At 49.4% G+C, this 21,366-nt stretch overlaps 5 protein-coding genes across 5 annotated transcripts; 3 read left to right on the forward strand and 2 right to left on the reverse strand.

The window, feature by feature from the left end:
- Window positions 1-401: 401 nt before the first annotated feature.
- On the forward strand, window positions 402-2,369 carry BROUX77_007864 (uncharacterized protein; the record flags this gene model as incomplete). The annotated part of the gene is made up of 5 exons (XM_073753004.1): window positions 402-501; window positions 604-1,058; window positions 1,145-1,288; window positions 1,351-1,945; window positions 2,044-2,369. The coding sequence occupies 5 exons, from the start codon at window positions 402-404 to the stop codon at window positions 2,367-2,369; spliced, it is 1,620 nt and encodes a 539-aa protein (XP_073602157.1).
- A 7,442-nt stretch (window positions 2,370-9,811) lies between these two features.
- On the forward strand, window positions 9,812-11,104 carry BROUX77_007865 (uncharacterized protein; the record flags this gene model as incomplete). The annotated part of the gene is made up of 1 exon (XM_073753005.1): window positions 9,812-11,104. The coding sequence occupies one exon, from the start codon at window positions 9,812-9,814 to the stop codon at window positions 11,102-11,104; it is 1,293 nt and encodes a 430-aa protein (XP_073602158.1).
- Window positions 11,105-11,531: 427 nt separating this feature from the next.
- BROUX77_007866 (uncharacterized protein) lies at window positions 11,532-13,351 on the reverse strand (the record flags this gene model as incomplete). The annotated part of the gene is made up of 2 exons (XM_073753007.1): window positions 11,532-12,527; window positions 12,608-13,351. The coding sequence occupies 2 exons, from the start codon at window positions 13,349-13,351 to the stop codon at window positions 11,532-11,534; spliced, it is 1,740 nt and encodes a 579-aa protein (XP_073602159.1).
- A 1,156-nt stretch (window positions 13,352-14,507) lies between these two features.
- On the forward strand, window positions 14,508-15,597 carry BROUX77_007867 (uncharacterized protein; the record flags this gene model as incomplete). The annotated part of the gene is made up of 3 exons (XM_073753008.1): window positions 14,508-14,771; window positions 14,885-15,018; window positions 15,090-15,597. The coding sequence occupies 3 exons, from the start codon at window positions 14,508-14,510 to the stop codon at window positions 15,595-15,597; spliced, it is 906 nt and encodes a 301-aa protein (XP_073602160.1).
- Window positions 15,598-16,286: 689 nt separating this feature from the next.
- On the reverse strand, window positions 16,287-18,179 carry BROUX77_007868 (uncharacterized protein; the record flags this gene model as incomplete). The annotated part of the gene is made up of 2 exons (XM_073753009.1): window positions 16,287-17,588; window positions 17,646-18,179. The coding sequence occupies 2 exons, from the start codon at window positions 18,177-18,179 to the stop codon at window positions 16,287-16,289; spliced, it is 1,836 nt and encodes a 611-aa protein (XP_073602161.1).
- Between the last annotated feature and the right edge of the window lie 3,187 nt (window positions 18,180-21,366).

Genomic DNA, 21,366 nt, shown 5'->3' on the forward strand with positions numbered 1-21,366 from the left:
ACAGTGAAAATAAAGTTCAAAAGTGATGAGAACTACTCTTTCTACTGAGAATCTCAACTTATGTTCCGGCAAAGGGGACCGAACATACCCCACAAAAAATACCTCCATTAAATCCATAGTGGTTTACCTAGTTCTCCAATTTCGCAACGAAGCTCGGCTTAGTTTAAGCTAGTTATGAGTCTTCAAGCTTGATATATTGAGGGCTGCCGCCACAGCGAAATCGACCTTCTTTATCCCTCCTGTCTTGTTACCAGTTGCTTGAATCCCAGATGGTCCGTGGCCTTCTTATATATTTTGCAGTCAACTTGTCAGTGCGGACTTAAGTCTCCCGGCCTACTTCGAGCCTTGTCCTCCAATATACTGCAATCTTCCTCACCATCACAACCTTCATATCCGCCAACATGCCTTTTAAGTCGCCGTATCCCGATGTCGAGATTCCAGAAACTGATCTCTGGTCCTACTTCTTTGACCGGCCCGATAATCGGCAACCGGCAGATCGCAGTAAGCTTTGGTGGTGTAACTACATGCAGCTACATGTCCCTAAATGTCTCGCTGCGTAGTTTATTCCCAATTACACGTTTTTCGCTAATGCGTCTCTTGCAGAACTCTTCATTGATACTCAAACCAACCGCTCACACACGTTTTCCGACTGCCACAAGCTCAGCGTATCACTAGGCAAGGCTCTCAGGTCCACCTACAACCTTCCAAGAGGCTCGCGCATCGGCTTCTTTGCCCCCAACAACGTCGACACGCCCATAGCAACATGGGCTGTTCTCTGGGCTGGCTATGTCGCGTGTCCTGCGAATCCGCAGTACACAGTCAATGAGCTGGTGCACCAGCTAACAGATGCCAATATCCAGGCCGTTGTGACGGTAAAGCCGCTTTTGCCAACTGTGACAGCTGCGGCTCAGAAAGCTGGTATTGCGCTGGACAGAATTATCCTGATGGGTGATGATAAAGACGACAAGGTCAAGCATTGGTCTGATTTGAAGTCGGTCGACGTTGTCACCAGGGACGTGGCCAAGCATGAGGATCTTGCTTTTATTGTGTATAGCTCAGTATGGCCACATTCTCCCTGACCCATCGCATAATCGGTTGATCTTGAGAAATACTCACTAACATCCTCCATCATCGTACCTCTTAGGGTACAACCGGTCTTCCCAAAGGAGTGGTTTTAACACACCGCAACATCATTGCCAACTTGCTCCAGCATTCTATCTTCGATTGGTATCTTCTTCACCCGACCCGGGACAGCACGCTGAGCATCTTACCTTTCTACCATATCTTTGTAAGCCATGACGATACAACGCCTTCATTCACCACAAATGACACTCTAACCGTTCCATCCAGGGCCTTGTTGTTGTCATGTTCGGAGCTTCTTTCTCTGGCATCCCCATTTACATCATCAGCCGCTTCGACTTAGAGCTTTCCTGCCAACTCATTCAAAAACACCGTATCAGCGTGCTCTTTGTTGCACCGCCAATCATTCTCGGCCTAACCAAGAGCCCCATAGTCTCCAAATACGATCTCACGTCGCTCCGCTGGATCACGTCCGGCGCCGCGCCCTTGACGCGCGAACTGGCTGAGGGCTTGTGGAACCGCTTGAAGGTCGGCACAAAGCAGGGCTATGGGCTCTCTGAGACAAGCCCCGTGATAGCTACACAGATGCCAGACGAATGGGGCAAGTTTGTTGGATCGGTCGGTCGTCTCGCGCCCAACGTAGAGGCAAAGATTGTTGATGAGAATGGCAAAGAGCTTCCCAACGGAAGTGCTGGAGAGTTCTTGGTCAAGGGACCAAACGTCTTCTCTGGCTATCTGAACCGACCCGAGCTCCACAAGGAAACCTTTAGTGAGGATGGCTACTTCAAGACCGGTGACATAGTTTACAAAACGGACCAGGACGTCATCTACGTCACCGATCGAGCCAAGGAACTAATCAAGTACAGTAAGTTGGAATCATCTCATTACGAAAAGGCTCTTGTCTGCCTACTTTCACAACCCCAATCCCCCAATCTCATGACCAGATACTAATCACCTCTCTAGAGGGCTTCCAAGTCGCACCCGCCGAACTCGAGGGTCTCCTCCTCGATCACCCCAAGATCGCTGATTCTTGCGTTATTGGGGTTATGGACCAGTCCCAAGCTACCGAGGTCCCGCGCGCATACCTTGTAGTACGCCCCGGCACAAAAGCGACCGATGCGCTTGCAGCCGAGGTCTCGGCGTGGCTAGAGTCCAAAGTCGCACCATACAAGAAATTACGTGGAGGCGTGCGGTGGATCAAAGAGGTGCCCAAATCGCCATCGGGCAAGATCATGCGCCGAATTGTCAAGGAATGGGCAAAGAAAGAAGATGCCGGGGCCAAGCTGTAGTGAACTTCTGATATGTGACTGGAATCAACACGCCATAGTTAAGGCCGTCGGGAAAGCAAAAGACGTGCTTGGCATCTAGCCATGGGCTGATGGCAATTGAAAGATAGCAGACAGTTGTGATGACGAAAGACACCATGGCCACCCGGCCAAACACATCACATAAACAATACACTGGTTTGACAAGTTTTACTGGCAATTCATGATTCACATTCACGTTTACAATCACACTCATAGTCATAATCACAGTCCTATCCCCACCACATCCGAATCTGCCCCTCACCGGCCAGTCTCCCCTTGATCCTCCGCGCCCCCAAACCAAAGAGAGAGGATATACATTTACTCGGCCGACAGATCCGGCGCACAAGCGCACGAGAGCCCTGCGAGGTGGAATAGTTGCCCAATCGGGCTCAGCATGCTGGCAGCATCAAAGACGCAAACATGTTGGGTGAGCAGGATAAAGGCCAGGTACGAAAGACAAAGAACGTCAGTGCGCGTGGGCTTCTTTCTTTTTTTTTCCTTCCTGAGACAAAAAATCATATCATCAAGGTTGCACTCGGCCTGGGAATACAGTTGACCTACCTTTGTCCTTGCTTTTTTTTTGCCTTGTACAAGCAAGCTGTCCAGATATCAGTGCAACTCTGCATGTATAGTTAGTTGCTTGTACAAGTGCCAAGTAGGACCATTACAGATAGCTCATTTGCCACTGTATGCAATGCGCTGAAAGGAAAGACAGGCTCAAACAACAGACCGGTTTCCGGTGTGTCCTACCCTCCAAGCAGCTTGTTGTCCGGTTCCATGCCCGCTCCGAGACCTTAGTTGTCTGAAAGCCATTCAGGAACCTAGCCAGCCCCATTGATAAGCTCAGCGAGAAGGCTATAGACCACATGAACAGATAACTAATAGACCAGCCATTCCATTCTGTCAACCCCAGAGGCGTGCCTGCATGAACAATGACACTAACATGCAGGCCATGCTACTTGCATACGTAAAGCCCCAATCGCTGCGGCACCCCTCTCTTTGCAATTTTTATGAGATCTCAACTTTGTCATCTCTGTCATCAGGCACCTCACCTCTCTCGGTCGTCGCCGAGTCTAGATTCACTCGCCAGAGATGGCCCTCAAACACATGAACTTTGAAACAATTCATGCCTTTTACGAGAAGCCCGGGAAGACAGAAGAACGAGAAAAGAAGATGTAAAGAAAAAAAAAAAAAAAAAAAAAAAAAAGGAACTGTATTGCTGCCCAAAACAAGGCACAGCCAAAACAAAACAAAACGAGGGTGGGCTGTAAAATAAAAAGGAAATTCGCTGATGGCCACGAGGTATGCTTGCAACCCTACTACATGTAAATAGAACGATGTGTTAGGGTATGACCGATAGCCGCCGACCTACCTCCAAGAGTAACACCAAGCCAGGGTTGTGATTGGTGGCGTTACGCCATTAGGGTTATTTGAGCCGACTGCAACGTCGATGAAATCCCTCGCCTAGTTCTTTGTCACGCACAACTCACTTTCTTTTATATCTTTTTTTGTCATCTGGTCTCTGACGTTGAGGCACATACTGTTTGTATCTAAGCATCCATTCGAAAATGCAATCAGGCTGTCATATAACGAAGAATCCCTTCCATCTCAGTATACGACGGAGAGAACCTTATAGTTTGATAGAGCGCAAGAGGCACAAGGCCATGTGAGACAAAAAAGGATTAACCGTCTGGAGCCCTTGAAACAGCGGCTGTCTTCAGTCCTTTGCTTTTTGCTCTGCTCCCTTGCAGCCGGCGAGCGCGTGGGCGACAGACGGGCTTGGCCAGGCATCTTGCTCTCTGCTTCTTTAAAGCCTTCTCGAAAGCGGACAGGGGCAGAAGCAGAGAAAAAAAAAGAAGCCCCTTGTCGCATGGTTGGGAAAGGAGCAGACCGGCATGAGAAGGCTGGGGCCGCGGTGTTCCTGAAAAAAGGTCAAAGTCAGTCGGTGTGTATGAGCTACATAGTTAACCCTTAGTTGCGCAGCTCGCCCAGCCTCAGATGCGCTTTGACGCCAGTCTTTGCTGTTTTGCGTGGATTTTGGGCTTCCGCGTGACGAAGCTGTAAGCTTATTGCGCAACGAGACGTGAAGAACGCTGTGCTGATCCAACGGGGTTGAGAGCAAGAAGGGCGACGAGAAGGGCGATTCTGCCATGCTAGAAGCCCAGATCGCCTGTTTGTGCCGCATGAGACCCTTGTTGGAAAATTCGCTTGACTCCGGACAGGTTCTCTTTCGTGCTCATTTTTCTTTCTTTCTTCTTGTTACGGGGCTCTTCCCGTCGGCCTGGGGATCTGCCCGCTCAGTCTCTTCCCGCTGATCTGTGAGAATCCCTAGCACACATACATAAGCAGGTTTTCCTTCCTCTGGCTGTGTGTCGTTGTATGTAGGTCCCATGCACACAATCCCTAGACCGCAGCCAAAAGAAAGGCCGGATGAGAATAACAGAGGAATACAGGCATTCATAAGGGGAAGGAGTTGAAAGAAGAAATGCAAATACAGCTGCAACGGCCAAGATAGCCAAGAAAGTGTGTTGACTACTGCAAGAACTAATGCACAAGAGTGGAGGGAGTTTCTGAGCAGTCACTTTCGTGGGTCTCAGAATAGGAAGCCCACCTCAACTCGTGAGCCCGGAGACTCAGTGGCCCTGTGCCACTATATTGCCTGCTCTCTCACCGCTGGCTGCCCTGTATACGGTCTTTTATGCCCTGTACGCCTTTACACTTCCATCGCTGTCGCCCGATACTAGCGTTGCTGTCAAGGTCTCGTCTCGTACTAGCGCTCACTAGCAGCATCAACTTGACAAGCACTTCCAATCTCCCTTGAGCTACTGCCCGCCCGCCCGCTCGTTTACTTGTTTGTCCGCCTTGTTGTCATTATGCACAAGAGATTAAGTCCGTTTACGAAACAAGAACCCGCAGATGAAGCATGGAACATCCTGACCCAGATGCGGAAACACTCTTGTCGTGAGAGATATTTCGCATCTACAAACTAGTGAGCCTTCATGCTCAGCTGCGTGCGGGCAGATATTGAAATTTGCAGAAGTGTAGATCAACATTGCACAAACATGTTCGTACTTGGATTTGGTTATTAGAGAAGCCATAGTCCTCACGGTCTCGCTATTCCTACGCTCCCACTAACAAGCCAAAACGGACTTCTCCACCCCTCCGCTGCCTCCCAGACGATCAAGGGTTGTGCCTGTCTTCTCGGAGTTTCAGCCCAAACATTGAACACCAACACTCATGACCAAAAGCTGCCGTGTTAACGTCATCCAGGTGGGCTTCTTAATTGAGCTATCATGACCGATACCTGTTTTTGCCAAGACCGCAAGAGATTGCGGGCGAAGATGAGTACAGAAAAGATTCACCATGTAATCCGGTCTATGAAATATGCTGGAGCAAGATCTGTCGCCGACATAGGTTGTGAGGATGTGTATAGCACTTGTATGCTGTGGTTATACATTTTAACTAGGTCTTTGTATTCGTATAGCTAGTTACTTGGTACTATGCAATATCGGCGCCGACATCAGGATCGAGGATGCAACACCTCCTCTCTCCTCTTGTCGCTCCTCTCCCCTCCTCTGTACACGCGAGCTTACATATGCAGATGTGCTGCAATGCGCTGCAATGCGCTACACATGTGTCTGTTCTTCTTAACGCCACCGTGGCTGTGTATGTATACTGTATACTTGGAGCTTCACTGAGAGGAGAAGAGTCGAGAAATATTTGACTGATGGTAGGAGGCCGACTTCGTCGACACTGAGACATGACCCCCTTCTCCCTTCTACTGTCTACATCCTTTGCTTCTTCTTTGCTTCAGATCGACACGTTTCTCACATTCTGCCCAATAGCATTGTCCACTTTTACATACACACATACATACATACATACATACACACACACATGTAACTACAGCTTTGGTTCCTGCATGAACTCAGGCAAACCATCACAGACCGCGGCAAGCAAGCCAAGATGTTAGCTCCCCTTGCAGGAAGAAGCCTCTAGACTAAAAAGAACCATATGGACTTAGCGCCAGATACCGGTGAGTGTAGGTTCAGCGGCCGACGATCTAGGCACTAGGTAAATATCTCATTGCTGCCAGAAGCCCAAAGGGCACAATAAGGGAGAGCTAGTGAGGTTCGTCTAGTCAGATACATCAGCTGGCATGGAAGCGTGGAAGCAGAAGACATACATCCAGCCATTTTGGATGAACTGCAACTGAGGCTTTTGATGGCAAGCTCCAGATGAAGCTCTACGTCTCAGATTACGGCGCCGGAGTACAAGAAAGGCACGAATAACGAGTTAGGGAATATAAAACATGCTATAGTCTTTGTTATGATAATTGAAAATGTGTAGGTAGCTAGTTATAGCCAACAGACAAGACTCGGAACCACTAAAAACGGAAACACTGCTGAGAACAGGCGGTCAGAAGACGGCAGCAGAGTCAACAATAAACTCAATGAAATAAAACAAAAACCACAGAGCCTGACATGTGGTCCAATCTGACGCTTGCTTTTTCTTCACGACCTTGAGCCAAAACAAAGACAACTTTGGAGTGAGAGTGAAGGGCTCCCCTCCCTCAATGACGAAATAGAGCATCCCTGTAGCGCTCAGACTCGGATCTCGGCCTAGTCAGGTCCCACGGCAAAACCAAGGGTAAATAGAGAAATGGTTATAAATGGGCACTACAAGGGTGATGTGCAATAGAATAACCCTTACCCTATATTTTGATGGTAGCTGTTATTGTAGTTGGTCTCTCTGGCTAGTGTCTCTAACTAACAGCATCATTGGTCATTGGAGGTTTCACCACGATATTTCCACACAATCTCTTCGCGAAGCACAAACACTACACACAGCACCACCCCCCGCTACCACCGACCGCCTTCTAGCCCACACAGGCCGACGATCTTTTCTGCTTTCCCCTCCTTTCCCGATTGTCGCAATTTCAAAAAGGGATTCTACTGCAGCAAGCCACACTTCTCCCCCCCTGGGCTTCCTGCTGGTCTGACCTTTTTGTCAGCTTCAAACTCTAAAGTTGCTGGTCATTGACTGGCTGTTGTAACTAACTCTTTTTGGTAATTCGCGTCGAGAGCTTAAGAATGGCCAGACCACAGAAGGCCAGGCCTGAGAAAGGGGAACGCAAGCCTGTGGATGTAGGCTGTTTTATTGACCATGCTGTGCTTTGACAAATGTCACTTTTGACTGCAACTTTACTGCAGGCGACAATGTCACCGTGTTGAAAATTGCTGCATTGGTTGTTGTCGATAGAACAGACACCACATGTAGGTCAGCATCACGGGAGCCATGTAAAATTGCATAGTGGACATCAAGGCCTGGTCAGGGTATGATTCTTGGTCTTGGTGAGAACTTGTTCAAATCCGTTTCCCCCTCAGCTTCCGCCCATAGCAGCGTTGATGCAAATTGACAAGACCAGCAAGCCTCTCCCCCGCCCGCCGAAAGATAAACGCGAAACTAACCAAAAAAGGACCAGGGCCGCCCTTCCATGCTAAAGAAATCGAAAAAAGAAAGAAAAAAAATCCAAGATGACAGTGGGCCGGGATCGAGGGTCCTGTGGGGAGGGGCCATCCCCTCACAGCCAGCAACAGGACAAGAGGATAAGAGAAAAAAAAAAGCATGAGAAAAGAAAGGTGCAAGGCAAGGAAGAAGGTTGCAATGCGGGCGAAAGAAGCCAAGAGTCGTGGTTCTGTTCATGATGATCTAGCCGAGCTGTCATAATGTTGGGGGACTTGGCTTGTACTTGTGAAAATGCCCAAGTATATACATACATATGTACTCATGTTCTAGATGCAAGCCAGAGATGGTTTTACTTGGAAGCAGGCGCAAGTGAAAATCACTGTGAGGAGAAGACAAAGACAAAAAAAAAAAGAAGAGAAGGTGTGACCCTTCAGTGTAAGTCACCGGCCGAGTCTCGCCCGTTTCCACCCACTCATACATACTCACCATCCTGTCCTCCCTGTGCCTCTCGTCTCACCATAGCATGCAACTCCATAGGTACTTTTACTTGTATATATTTTATCTGCAAGCACCCTTATTCCTTCTCACTTGCTCCCCTTCCCGGTCCTGCAAGTATGTATGGATGTAGTTATGTATGTACATAGTAGCACCACCAAAGTTTCTCGTTTTCTTTTTAATCTCCCGCTCCCGCTCCTGCTGTTGCTCTGTTCCTGACACTGCTGCTTTGCTGTAGGGTTTCTCTGCTTGTTATTCACCGGATTTCTTTCATTGTGACCACTAAAGCCCGAGCTTCCTTGCGGCAACATCTCGGGCATCATCAACACACAACAGGCCGTCTTCGTTGATCTCTCGGCTTCATACTGACACATCTGTTTTGCTCTGCTTGAAAGAGGAACTCTCACTTCCATAAGTAGTAGGAATCTAACTCTCCGCCCTTTGGAATCTTCTTGTCTTGACTCGTCTTGCCTCTTCTCTTCTCATCTCCCCCCAGATTCTCGCGGCTTCTTGTCTCCCTCCCCACTCTGCCGACTTACACCAATAGGCAACTCGCTGGCTTCTGCTGGTGGTCTCATCTGCCCGCATCTTGCTGCCTGCGCTCTGATACTGTACCTTTCGCCCATCACTTGACTGGTGTGACTACAGTGCTTTCGAAAGCACATCGGCACTGAGACTCAACTCAATAAACAATCTTGCGCCCGCGTGCTGTGCGCCTTCTCCGAAACATGATCTTGCTGTGAAGAACGAAAATCCTCTTTTTTTTTCTTGGCCTGATCACGCCCCGCCCTCGGAAACCTGTTCTTCTCAAGGTTGAAACGACTCTGGGCGAACTTTTCATGACCCTACTCTTCACCCGCACCCCCCGCCTCCACTTCCCTTCCAACTGAGATCTCTTATTTCCTCGACATCTTACTCGTTATTTTACGTCTCGCTACGATCGTTCTAGCAAGGGTTAAACTCGAGAGTTGTGCGTCTGTGTTCTGCGTCTGCGCCTCATCTCTGCTTCCCGGATTCAACAGTCGCATTTCCTTGCCGACCTTCATCCATCTTATGCGTGTTACTTTGACTTGCCGAGTTGCAGTTGCATCGCACAAGAATCTTGCCTGCAGGCTGCATATATGGCTATTGCCTCGTGAAGCATCCGAGATTCCGATATAAGCAACCCGATTTGCAGCTGCTACTTTTGTTATATACTCCCCACCCTTTTCTTCTTTTCTTTATTTTTTTTCTTTTTTCGTCCCTTGTCTTTGACTCTGCTTTTATATTTCCCACCAAGCAGCTGACTGTCATAGCTTCTCAGCCTCACAAACATACACACATTTGTGTCTACCAGCACCTACCCGCACATGTCTTTGAGCTTGACGCTCCATGTCTCTTGTCCCACCTTCCTTATCTTCTCTTTCACACCCATTTGACCCAGAGTCCTGTTGTGCATAGCCAAAGCCTCCATTTCCAACATGACTGACAACTCAGACTCATCCAATTCACCAACGTCGTCTCAAAGAAGACTCATCATCACTCTTGTGGCTTCAATATCTGGCGGCGTCATCCTCATCTCCGTCATCTTGATTGTTCTCTACCGACGCAAGAGAAGGTTCTCGATCCTGAACCGCGGCATTTCTCCCATTGACGACGAGGAGATCGAGTCATGGAAACTTTCCAAAGCGGACGACACAATTGAGAAGGAAACATTCCCTGGCTCTTCTTTGACTGCCAAAGGCATCAAAAACAGCAATGGGTCGGACTTTTACACTAGGCCAAAGACTCCCGAGGCTGCTGTCCTGCGTGGGATACCCTCCTACTCATCATCAGAAGCCCTGGAGTCAGCACTTCTACGAGCTCCCCGCAAAATGACTTCCACCGCTTCCATTGTCACAACCCTCCCGTCTATTCCACAAGAACCTTCCACCCCCATTGAAAAAAAGGCACTCCCGCAGACTCCTGGTAGCAAGTCGACCAGAATAAAAAAGCCTGCCGGCGTCATCGTCTATACTGGAGGTACAGGCGCTACAATGAATGACGATACCTTGTCATCGCCATTCGGTTCAGAGTCCTCCCCTCCCCACAAGAAGAGCATGGAGGCCCCCCAGACACCGATCCAAGCTCGTGCCCCCAATGCGCGCCCCGGACTCACCGACGAAGCCGTTCAAGGCGATGCTGCCTATCTACCCTCGCCAAAACGCAGCACCACAATGCGTCTTACCCGTGGACACAGCCGCAGCCATAGCCGGAGTCACAGCCGGAGCCATGGCCTCGGACACAAGTCCTCTTCCAGCGTATCGTCCGTCATGCACCAGAACCAGCACCAGCGCACCGGCAGCTCCTTTAGCTTTTCGGCTGGCGGGGCCGGGTGGAAGGACCAGTGGCTCAGCTACCACCGCGACATTGAAGCCGCCCTGGACTCCAACCCACTGTTCATTACTACCTCTGCATCTTCCACATCATCCGAACACTCTAGCCCTGATGGGTCCCGCAGATCACCTGGCGGCACTGGTCCGCTTGGGTTTTCCAGCAGCACGCCTACTCTGGCCTCAACGTTGGGCCACAGCCGCAGCCTGAGCAACTTCAAGAGCACGGGAAGCTCGCAGCGCACGCGGTCGAGCCAGCATATGCGTATATACTCGGACGCAGCCAAGCCGCCAGCCTTCTCCATCGACTTCTCCGAAGGCGACATCCCACTCGGCGATTTGTCTCCGCGCCCAGTCGATAGGAGAGCTCAGCCGATGGATATTGGCCGGGCTATGGGCTGAGTTGAGTTTCTTGCTCCTACCTTGACCCCATTCCTTTCAAAAATTGTTCATATTCCCCCTTCCTTTCTTTTTTCCTTTGTCGATATTTCGTTATGACAACTCATTTGATACCAATTTCCTCATCCCTATGTTTTCTTTGGGTACCGGTGGCTAAACCTTCTTTGTTTCCTTTGTTTTTATGGCGATACTGACCAAGATTCCTTTCCTTTTGTTCAATGTTTTCTTGTTTTCACGACAGTCAATCTCTATATGAGAATCTGGCACTCTTCCTTGTTATGTATATGATGTTCATGAGTCTTATGTTGCTGCTGATTGTCCTGTGCACAATGTCTCTTCCTTTACTTTGATGTCTACAGGCTGGATGCCTCTAAAAGAATATGGTGTGTAAAAGATAGTAATCGATTTATTTAACCCGGTGGTAGACTACTTAATGAAACCCCCATACTTTACCTCCAGAACTGCCTGATCTAGTCGCACCTGTGCGCATGCGTTTCTTGCGGCCAAGCTGGGCTATTTTGGCACAAAGCCACAAGTCATAAAGAAGCTGCTCAATTTCTGCTTCTGGAGTTATTGGACTTTGAGGCGTAAGCTGCCTGTTTGAAGCCCGGTCAGACTCGTTGTCATCGGCTTCATAGGCAAAACCACCACTTTCATCATCGTTGTGATAGAGCTCACTGCAGGTATCCTTGGCGAGATCAAAGGGCTCCATCTCGTGATCGTAGCAACCGTCGTTGAAGAGTGTTGCCCCGTTGGTGACTGGGCTATGTAGAGAGAGCTCTTGACGCAGTGAGTGTCTGCCATCCTTTTGGCGGGACGAGCGAGCGAAACAAACGCCGTCGCATGATGGGAAGTACCAAAACAGCAGGTCGGATGCCAGAGGCCGGGTTTCAGGCACTAGATTGGCCATTTTCAGATAGTTACTGAGGTAGGAATCGGTATCATAAGAGTGGACTAGACGATGCATATCCGTGTAGCTTGGGACAACAGACGTCTTGGATATGTAGCGGACGGTGAATAGACTCATAAAGAGTGAGTATATGTCCATAGATGGATGGAAGCATGTGAGAGACGACGACGTTTCCAGCTTTGGAGGAATGAAGCCGATGGTGCCAACAAGGCATGCGAGACTGCCGAAGGGCATAGTTAGACCAAAGTCTGTAAGAAAGAAGTCATAATTACCGGAAGTACTAGACGGAGCACAGAGAATGTTCTCGGGTTTTATGTCGAGGTGTACGATGCGTGAGATGTTTAAGTACTGTAGGGATTCAAGCATCTGGTGCATGAACCGGTCAGTGTGAATATCGAGATTGCTCTGAAAGAGTTTGAGGTTGGCGGCTTCGAGGACTGTGTACGGCTTGTAGGCAAGGGTCAAGTCAACGTCACCATCTACTTGGTCAACGCGAATAAACTGAATGATGCTGGACTGTTTATAGGGTTAATATAAGTGGGCTTAACCTGAGGATAGACGAAGCAAGCTAGATAATGTAGCTAGGCGGTACTTACATGACATAATTTCTTCAAGACATAGGCTTCCTTGAGGGCTAGTTGCCGAAAGCTACTGTCACTGCAGGAATTTAATTGCTTGACTGAAACAACTTCGCCAGTATCCACATGCATAGCTTTGACAACTCTACTGGTGGCACCACTGCCCAGAGTCTCTAGTTCAATGTACCGGAATCTACCCAGTCGTAAATCGTGGAGCTTAGAGTCCGGGAGCGGAACAAGTAGGTCAGCCGGGATATCTTTGAGTAGGTTCTTCTGCATTTCCAGCCAGCCTTTATCCCAGACCACGGCAAAGGTAAGATTAACATTGCGAATTTGAAACTCATGATTAGTGGTTGGGGATAAGAACAGCGTTCTGTTTGGGTTCCAGAAGGCGTGGGTTTCACTAGTGAACACGATGGGGTTGCCGTTTTTGCCATGGTCGTGGATGCAAACCTGTCCAGTGATGACATGGAGTGAAAATGAGACACTGATTTCTTCCAAGAAGTCAGTTCCAGAGGAAGGGGCGGACTTCAAGCTTCCCTTGTTGTCCAGGCGTAGAATGATCTTGGAAAGGATCATACCCGGCGTCCGGCGCTGGGGAAACCCCAAGTATTTGGCCCTAATAAGACGGCTTGTGGTAGAAGTGTGGCCCTTGGAGGCAAAGTGCCCGTCGTATTTTTGCGGTTTTTCTGCAAGAGTGGCCCCCGCGGGGTCATTGGGAGTGACTACAAGGCGGAAGATGGACCAGACCTGTGGCTTCATGGTATGTATCAACAAATGAGTTATATGGGAAAAGGTGCTTAAGGAAAGAGACAAAACAAGATTCAGATATCTGGCTGAATGTTATCGTTGGGCTAGTGACAAAGATGAGTGATGTGCTGAGTACGGATGATGGCTTGAGATTAGGACTCTGTCGCGCTTCTATACTATCTCATATACCCGGGGCCGTGAGAAGGTTGAGGGCTATTCAAGATCGATGACGGCAGTTTTGGGCATGTTGAAATAGGTTCTATAATGTTCTAGTTGAGTGTAGACATCAAGGCTGGCCGTGGCTGACAAGTCATGGTTCCAACAGTGTGATGGAAGAGATATGACATGTGATGAATCGTAACTCGACATTAAGACATCACTATTAATAGAAGACTAGTTCTAGTAGCTTCTTAGACAAAGATGTTATATCGGACAACATCATAATAAAGGTGGCGATGTAGAAAGACCAATCTACGTTGTACTTAAACCTACGGTTAGGATCCATACATCGGCCAGATCTCTGTAGTCTCATATTTGAAAGGCAAAGTCGACCTTGGAGATGCTATTACAAGTTTCTAGGAACAATTCCTTGAGGAGTAGAAACTATGGGCATGAACGCTTGGTAGGGCGGTTATAGTTTGTGGGAAGAATAGGTTTCTCATCAATCATAAGGAGTTTTCTTTATGGAGATGTTGGAGATGAAGTCAACAAAGAGAGTTAGTAGGGATTTATGGCAGATGCTAACCCATGATTAACCCTAGAAACACGATGCTACAGGCCCATCCGCAACGCCACATACCGCGTCTTATAGTAACGCCACATTTTGCTTGACGCGAAGGATGGGCCAACGTACCTTGTTCTGGTCGCAGTAATTTAGCACAACGGCAACCAACCCGATCGCTGTGAAAACCAACATCACCAGTTCTCTTACTTCTATCAAATTAGCTGCGGACCAATTACCAAAGTTGCGCGATACATATCAGTGGCTTTCGTCCCGAGCCGTTCACCGCGTTCCTACACTCTGATTCCTAGTTACTTTTCATATATGAGTGTCTACTGAACACCACACCCCCTTCATCTACATCGGGAGAAGCCTACAAATCTCAAACCAACCATAACTACTTTGTTCACATCTGTGAATTCCAAGTGCTATCAATAACACGTCACAATGGCACCAAGAAAGAGCATTGAGACCACCATCCGAACTGTCGCGGCGGATGCTGACCAAGCATCGCCATCCCCATCTCCATCCCCCAAAAAATCCAACAGTAAATCGTCAAAATCAGCTGGCGCAGAAGATTCCGATGAGGCTAGGAATGGACATGTTGTGGCCAATGGCGATGCAGCAAGCGTCGAGGGCGATGGAGCAGAGATTAACGGCAAGTCCAAGGACAGCGACGAGGGAAAAGACGTCGATGCTATCACAATAGAGGTATGTCATGAGACTTTTCAGGAAGATTTCGTATGAAATAGGCTTCATATGGCCAATTTCGACCTGACTCTGAAAAAACAAGTAAAAAAGCCAGGTCTAACCTTCCATCTCAGGACCTCACGCTGCCTAAATCGATCATGACCAGACTAGCAAAGGCCGATCTACCAACAGGTACACAGATCCAGGGAAACGCCATGACTGCGATAACCCGCAGCGCTACAGTCTTCATCAATCATCTTGCATCTGCGTAAGTTGGACTCACACAATGGAGTGTATCTGAGAAATACCGGCTAACCCTTGTGCGCCCCCGACTCGCAGAGCAAATGACAACACCAAGAACGCTGGCAAGAAGACCATTCTTCCGGCTGACGTGTTCAAGGCGCTAGATGACACCGAGTTTGATTTCATGCGCCAGCAGCTGGAGCTTGAGTTTGCCAAGTACACGGAACTGCAGGCTGCTAAGCGGTCCAAAAAGAAGCCTGTTGGTGGCAAGAGAGACACCTCTGATGCTGGAGCCGGCACTGCCGGTGCTGCCGCAGACAGTGATGAAGAGGCTGAAGGCCCCAGATCGAAGAAGGCCAAAATCGATGCATCTGCGATGGAGGTTGATGGGGAAGAACCCGGCGAGGAAGAGGAAGAAGACCCACAAGAGGAAGAAGAGGAGGAGGAGGAGCAAGTGGAGGAAGAAGAGGAGGAAGAAGCCTCTGATGACGCCGCCGACGAAGTAGGAGATGATGTTGATGAGGATCCGGAGCTCATCGAGGAGAGAATGCAGCGGGAGCTTTTGTCGCAAAATGAGGACAATGACGACGATGAGAGCGACTAGGCTAAATACGAATGACCTAAACTCCCAGTTACGACACCTCTAAACTGATTGTTCAGCGACACACTCAATAACGTATTGACACCAGAAGTGGAACAAGTTTAGTTATAGAACGTAATCATATTTACTTTGACTCCAGAACAACTACCTTTGACCTGTCGATATAGCCAAAATATTAACAGGATACTATCAGCAAAAAAAAAAGAACAACCACCAAAATCTCAAGAATAGAAACAAATCAAGACCTCCTATATGTACGAGGCAAGGGCTCTATCTAACATAGGCCATTTTAAATGGACAAGAACAACCGACACAACACTCAAACCAACAACTTGAAAGAAGAAAAACGTGTGAGTGGGCAACGAGAAAGCAAGGCTGATGGATAAATGTAAAGAGAATAAGATAACAGGAAAAGAGGGGGAATCCCGCGTGTAATAAAAAGAGAAATGTCGTAAAAAGTCGTCAAGAGATGGAATAAAAATATAAGAGAGAAAAAGAACCACAATGTTTGGCTTGGGGCACGTAGCGCCCGAGACTGGAACTTGCGTATAAGAAGCGAAGAATAGATGGTGAGGTGAAAAGAAGAGTGAGAAGGCAAGAAATATAAGAGAAAATGCACCGCGACAAGAACCATCCCGAGCAAAAGGGAAGTCTCTTCTGGCCCGGACCACCTGGAGACAGGGAGTCTGTATCTAGCACATGAAGTACTCCTCGGGCATCATCTGGGTGAAGGGTCCTTGGCTGCGGTTCGAGCCCATGAGCATCTCCAGTCCAGAGAGGTCCACGTTCTGGGGAATGGCGTCGCCAGTGTTGGGCGCAGCTGTTGTGGGGGTTTGCATAGAAGTCGTGTTGTTGAACATAGCGCTTTCAGATCCGGCACCAAAGTTGACCATCTCAGCGACCATTCCCAGACCCAAGCCATTGCCGATACTAGCGTCTGCGCCAGTCCCGGCTCCTACGCCGGTACCGTAGACCGGGATAGTCTGGGTAGTGGGGCTGACATCGCCAGCAGTAGCGCCAGCACCGGTAGCCATATCTCCCATGAACTCTCTGCCGTCATAAGCCATGGGCACCGTGAGTGACGACATGTAGTCGCCGACAATGTAGTTCACGGATTCACCAAAGACAGGTGTCACGGGAGCCGAGCCAAGCATGCGTCCCTCACTGTTGGGTGTGTTGGGGAGGATGGGTGAGAACTCGTGGCTGATGCTGGGCGTTGCCGAGGAAGCAAGCGAGAAGCTACCGTTTCTCGGCATGGATGAAGTCGGCGACATGGCAGCCGGAAAGTTTGAAGCACCGTTGTTGCTAGCACCGGGGGCCACAGCGGCGTAAGGGCTGTTGAGAGGAGTGCCACTGAGCGAGCGAGGCGCATGATGGTCCACGGAGACAGACAGCACCATGTTCTGGGGGATGTAGCCGTTGCTCATGTTCGCGCCACTTGAAGACGACGCCGATGACACAGAGTTCTTCTTAACGCGGCCGCTAACCGTGGTGGACGGCACACGGATGCGGGGGGCCGATTGCGACCGTGAGATGTCATGGGAGCCTGGTGTGTACGGGGCATTGTTGCCGTTGCGGTGGCGGCTGCGGCGCATCGCAAGAGACACGGGAGTAGTGCGGAGCGGCGAGGAGAGAGTGGGTGTGGTAGCAGTGGCTGGAGACTGGGCTTCGGTCTTGATCTGGACTTGGGGCGGGGCGGGTATCGGCGACTGTGTTTGGCTTTGCGGTTGCGACTGAGACTGGGGCGAAGAGACCTCGGACTGGGGCGGGCAGGCAGCTTCCGAGGGGGAGGCGGTAGAAGTAGAAGGGAAAGCAGCGGTGGATGGGCGCAGAGGAGTATCACCGTTTGTGAAATGCTCGTTGACGACCTCGGTGGGGGCCGTCTCTGTTGAGGGAGCAGTGGAGGCGCCGCCGTTGGTGCGTCTCTGCTCAGCCGCCGTCTGCTCGGCCTTCTCCTCCAGCTTGGCCTTGGCACGGCGGTTTTGGAACCAGTTCTGAGAGAGTGTTAGTATGATTGCGCAGCGCTAAAATGAAGATGCAAGGGGGCTCACGTTGATCTTGGCCGTCGCAACACCCAGCTCCATGGCCATGTGCTTCTTGGCCTCGGTGCTGGGCTTGACCTCCTCCTTGTACATGGCTTCCAGGCGCTCAACTTCCTCCTTGTTGAAGCGTGGCCGCGTCTCGGAGGACTGGGGCATGCCGTGAGTCATGGCGCCGGCGTATGTGTGGTCGGGCATAGGGCGGTACATGGGGCCAGTCTGTTGCAAGAGGCTCTGGTGCGCGGCATCGGTGGAGGCAGGAAGGTTGAAGAAGGGTGAGGGGCCAGTTGGTAAAGACATGGAGGCCATGTTGTTGGCGGCCATGGCGAATTGCAGATTGCTGGGCGTCATCTGATAGACAGAGCTCTGGGCCGTGGGATGCTGCATGAAGGAAGCCTGGGTCTGAGCTTGGGGAGACTGGAGGAAAGGAGACTGGCTGGACTGGAGGAAAGAGTTACGAGAAGGTTGTTGCTGCATCATCGTGGGCTGATTGGTTGGTAGGAAGATGGGGACCTGCTGTCCATTGTGCATGTTGCTGTATTCCATTGTGAAGAAGTAGAAGTCGAATGCAAGACTGAAGCCAGTGTGGATGAGGAATGGTCAAACAGAGCGGAAATATGAGGCTGGGGAAGTGGGAGTGGCGGGGATATTATAGCCGGCGGGCTTCGAGGACCGACAACGACTTGAAAAAGTGACCTGGGCAAGGGACAAGAGAGGGCTTCGAGGAAAGGGACTTGAGGGGCAAGTTTTGACAAGCCAAGGGTGTGTGGCTTGTAGAGAGCGCAAGAGGCGTAGGCGACGGGCGAGAAAAAAAAGCGGCGTCTTGCACAACCTTTCTAGGTACACAAAAAAAAAGAGAAGAGAAAAAATAAGAGATTAAAGAAACCTTGGAGTCGTAACAGGAAATCAGCTCTCAACCTCAAAGATCCAGGCTGGGATATAAAGAGCCGGGCTAGAGGGATGAAATCGAGAATGAAGGGACTACTATGGAAGAAAGCCTCGAGTTGAACAGAATGCGGTTGACAATAGAGGGTTCAAGGGAAGCCAAGAGAGATTGATTGAGAAGGTCAGGTCTGATGGTGCCCCCAAGACTGTTTTTCAAGAGCTCGGTTGGGATAAAGATGGAGGTCAGGAAAAGGCAGGCGAGAAGGGATGATAATTAAGAGAAGCAGTTACTAAAAGAGAACGACGTGAGACAGGCAGGTTACTAGAAAGAGAAGGTGCACAGGTATCGAGTATCGAGTATCGAGTATCGAGTCCGAGTATCGAGTATCGAGTCCAGGTGACGGGAGTGCCGGCAGAGAGGAACGTGGGGATGTGTGCGAGGAGAAGGAAAGAAGATGGATACGGAGTTGATGAATCTCATGAGACTGGGAGGCGAGGCATAGAATACTTTATATTCGTTGTGCTCTTGTTTTTATTTCTTCTTTTTATTTCCATGGCCCGTTTGCTGGTTCGCTCGCTGTCTGTGTCTGTGTGTCTGCGTGTAAGACTTCGGGAGCCTTGGGACTAGGACGGACCTGGATGCTTTTTTTTTCTTTTTTACTTTTCACAGACGAAAGAGAAAATAAAGAGCCGGTGGAAGCTTGGATGACCTAGACCCTGTCAGGCTTTTTTTTTTTTTCTTTTTTTTGTTAGATATAGAAGAAGGCAAGTGAAGACTTAAGTTAAACACACCCCCTCCCTCTCTTGGGGACAAAAGGGGTGTCTGATATACCCAAGCTATAGTTAGGACACCCTCTCAAGGACAAATCAAATACTGCTTCTCTCGAGCAAAAGCGAACAAAACTTGGCATGGTGAATGATTGCAGTTTAAATTGCCGGCGTATCAAAAGTATACAGCTTGTTTTTTTGTCTTGGTAGCTCGCTATCCTTTCTCATGATCTCTGCTGGTCTGATTGTGTTGTTGTTTGAAGCCCACCTCCGCTAAACAACATGTGGTTCAAGGTGTGTGAGCCAGCACTTCAGGGAGGTGATGTGCTGTCATGAACAGGGGCCTTGAACGAGGACGCTGAGCCTTTCCAGGAACTGAGGGGCCTCCCCTCCCCCCTTCCCAAAGAGCTTGTAGGGGAAGCAAACTCAAGATACAAGAGACAGCAGGGCAAAAAGAACACCCCCAAGGAGACGACGGAGTGCCCCTAGTCACTGAAGGCGCCCCCATCTGACTCTGGGCTTGGCCCTACTCTGTGGGTCACAGATTTACAGGTCAGGATGTGTATAAGCCAGGGGTCCCGAGGATGTATTTTATGTGCTATTAACCAACTATCCTTTTTCCGATGCCTTTTTTTTTCACACACACACTCTCTCTCTTTCTTTCTTTCTTTTGCTATGTGGAACTCGACTACGAGTACAGCAAGCAACGTGAAGCGAAAGAAGGAGAAAAAAACAAAACTGGCGTGTACTCACATATATCCACACATTATAGGAGATAAAAAGAAATAACAGACGAACAGCCTCGCTTGAAAGCAGCGAGCCAACACCGACATCTTGATCTGTGTCTAATATGTACATAGGTCTAGCCGCGTTGAGGTGGGGCCCTCAAGATTCAAAACTTTGGCTTGATGTCATCGCATGTCCATCCACGTATTAGCACATAAGCACTATGCGCATAGTTAACTACCTAGCTACACACACACACACATCTTGACATTCTACTACGATATATCATTTTCCTGGCGTTACCTATTTTGACCTCTTCTGTCATGTATATTCAAAAACTTGGTGTTCCTGTCCCGGGCTCTCACATGCTGGAATAAAACAAGAGAGAAATCGGCTTCGTGTCCCCCCCTCCTCTCCTCTTACAAGTATTTTTGCCTTCACCTCTTCCTCCCACTCACGTCATAATTCGTAGGCTTGTAATGTTTTCGGACCTTCTATGTCACATCTTCTCCCCTTTCGGAGCCACTGTTCGCCATTCGCCTTCAAAGCCATTACTCTCCCACGTCCGTCTGTCTATACATGTGTACTAACGTATGTTTCAATCGCCAAGAAGACTGGTTGTACGCCGTGCCGTACTCTGGGCCAAGGGATTCTGTCCCCTTGAGTCCTTTGTTCCCAACCTGAGAATACCCTAGCACAGCTCTTCCGGGATCCAGTGGGTTGGGCGACCGTGTGGTGGGGATCACTTTACGTAGTGTTGGAAAAGGGAGTCCAAGCTCGTCGTTCACTCCTAACCTTAACCCTTATGCGTTGTAAACGGACCCATTGGCCAACTAGAGAACCCCGGAAATGGCCGCCGTCTGCTAACATCCTTATCTTCCTCCTCTACCGGTAGTCTTTTCCATAGTACGAACCTGAATGGATCGTTTGGCAGCCCTTCACACTACGAACTACATTCAGTGGCTTTTTGTTGCTAGACTCGATCCCGCGCCCTCATTTCTTTCCCGCCGCAATGCCGCCAATTTCACCTCAAGGTGCAATCTCGATCCGGCTTCATCTCAACAAAGCCTTTCGCTTCGCTTGGCCCACGTCCCCGTTGCCATCCAACGTGCGCTCGTCCGAAGCGACTGGAAGAAAAGAAAATACTTGCCAGAGACGCAACCTTGATTCCGCCATGTAACAAGGTGTAATTGGAAATACTTCCATGTAATTTTCCATTCTGTTTTTTTTTCTCCTAGTTTTGAGTGATTTATCCAGTGTGTTACTGCTGCGCCTTGGATCTTGAGATGAACCCAGATGAACCACAGATCTTGCAGCCAGGACCTTGCCAGTAGTCACAGACCGACAAGAGACA

The sequence above is a fragment of the Berkeleyomyces rouxiae genome (assembly GCF_048999995.1).
Source record: "Berkeleyomyces rouxiae strain 22BRR77 chromosome Unknown BrBRR77_ptg000012l, whole genome shotgun sequence".
NCBI classification, from domain to species: Eukaryota; Fungi; Ascomycota; class Sordariomycetes; order Microascales; family Ceratocystidaceae; genus Berkeleyomyces; species Berkeleyomyces rouxiae.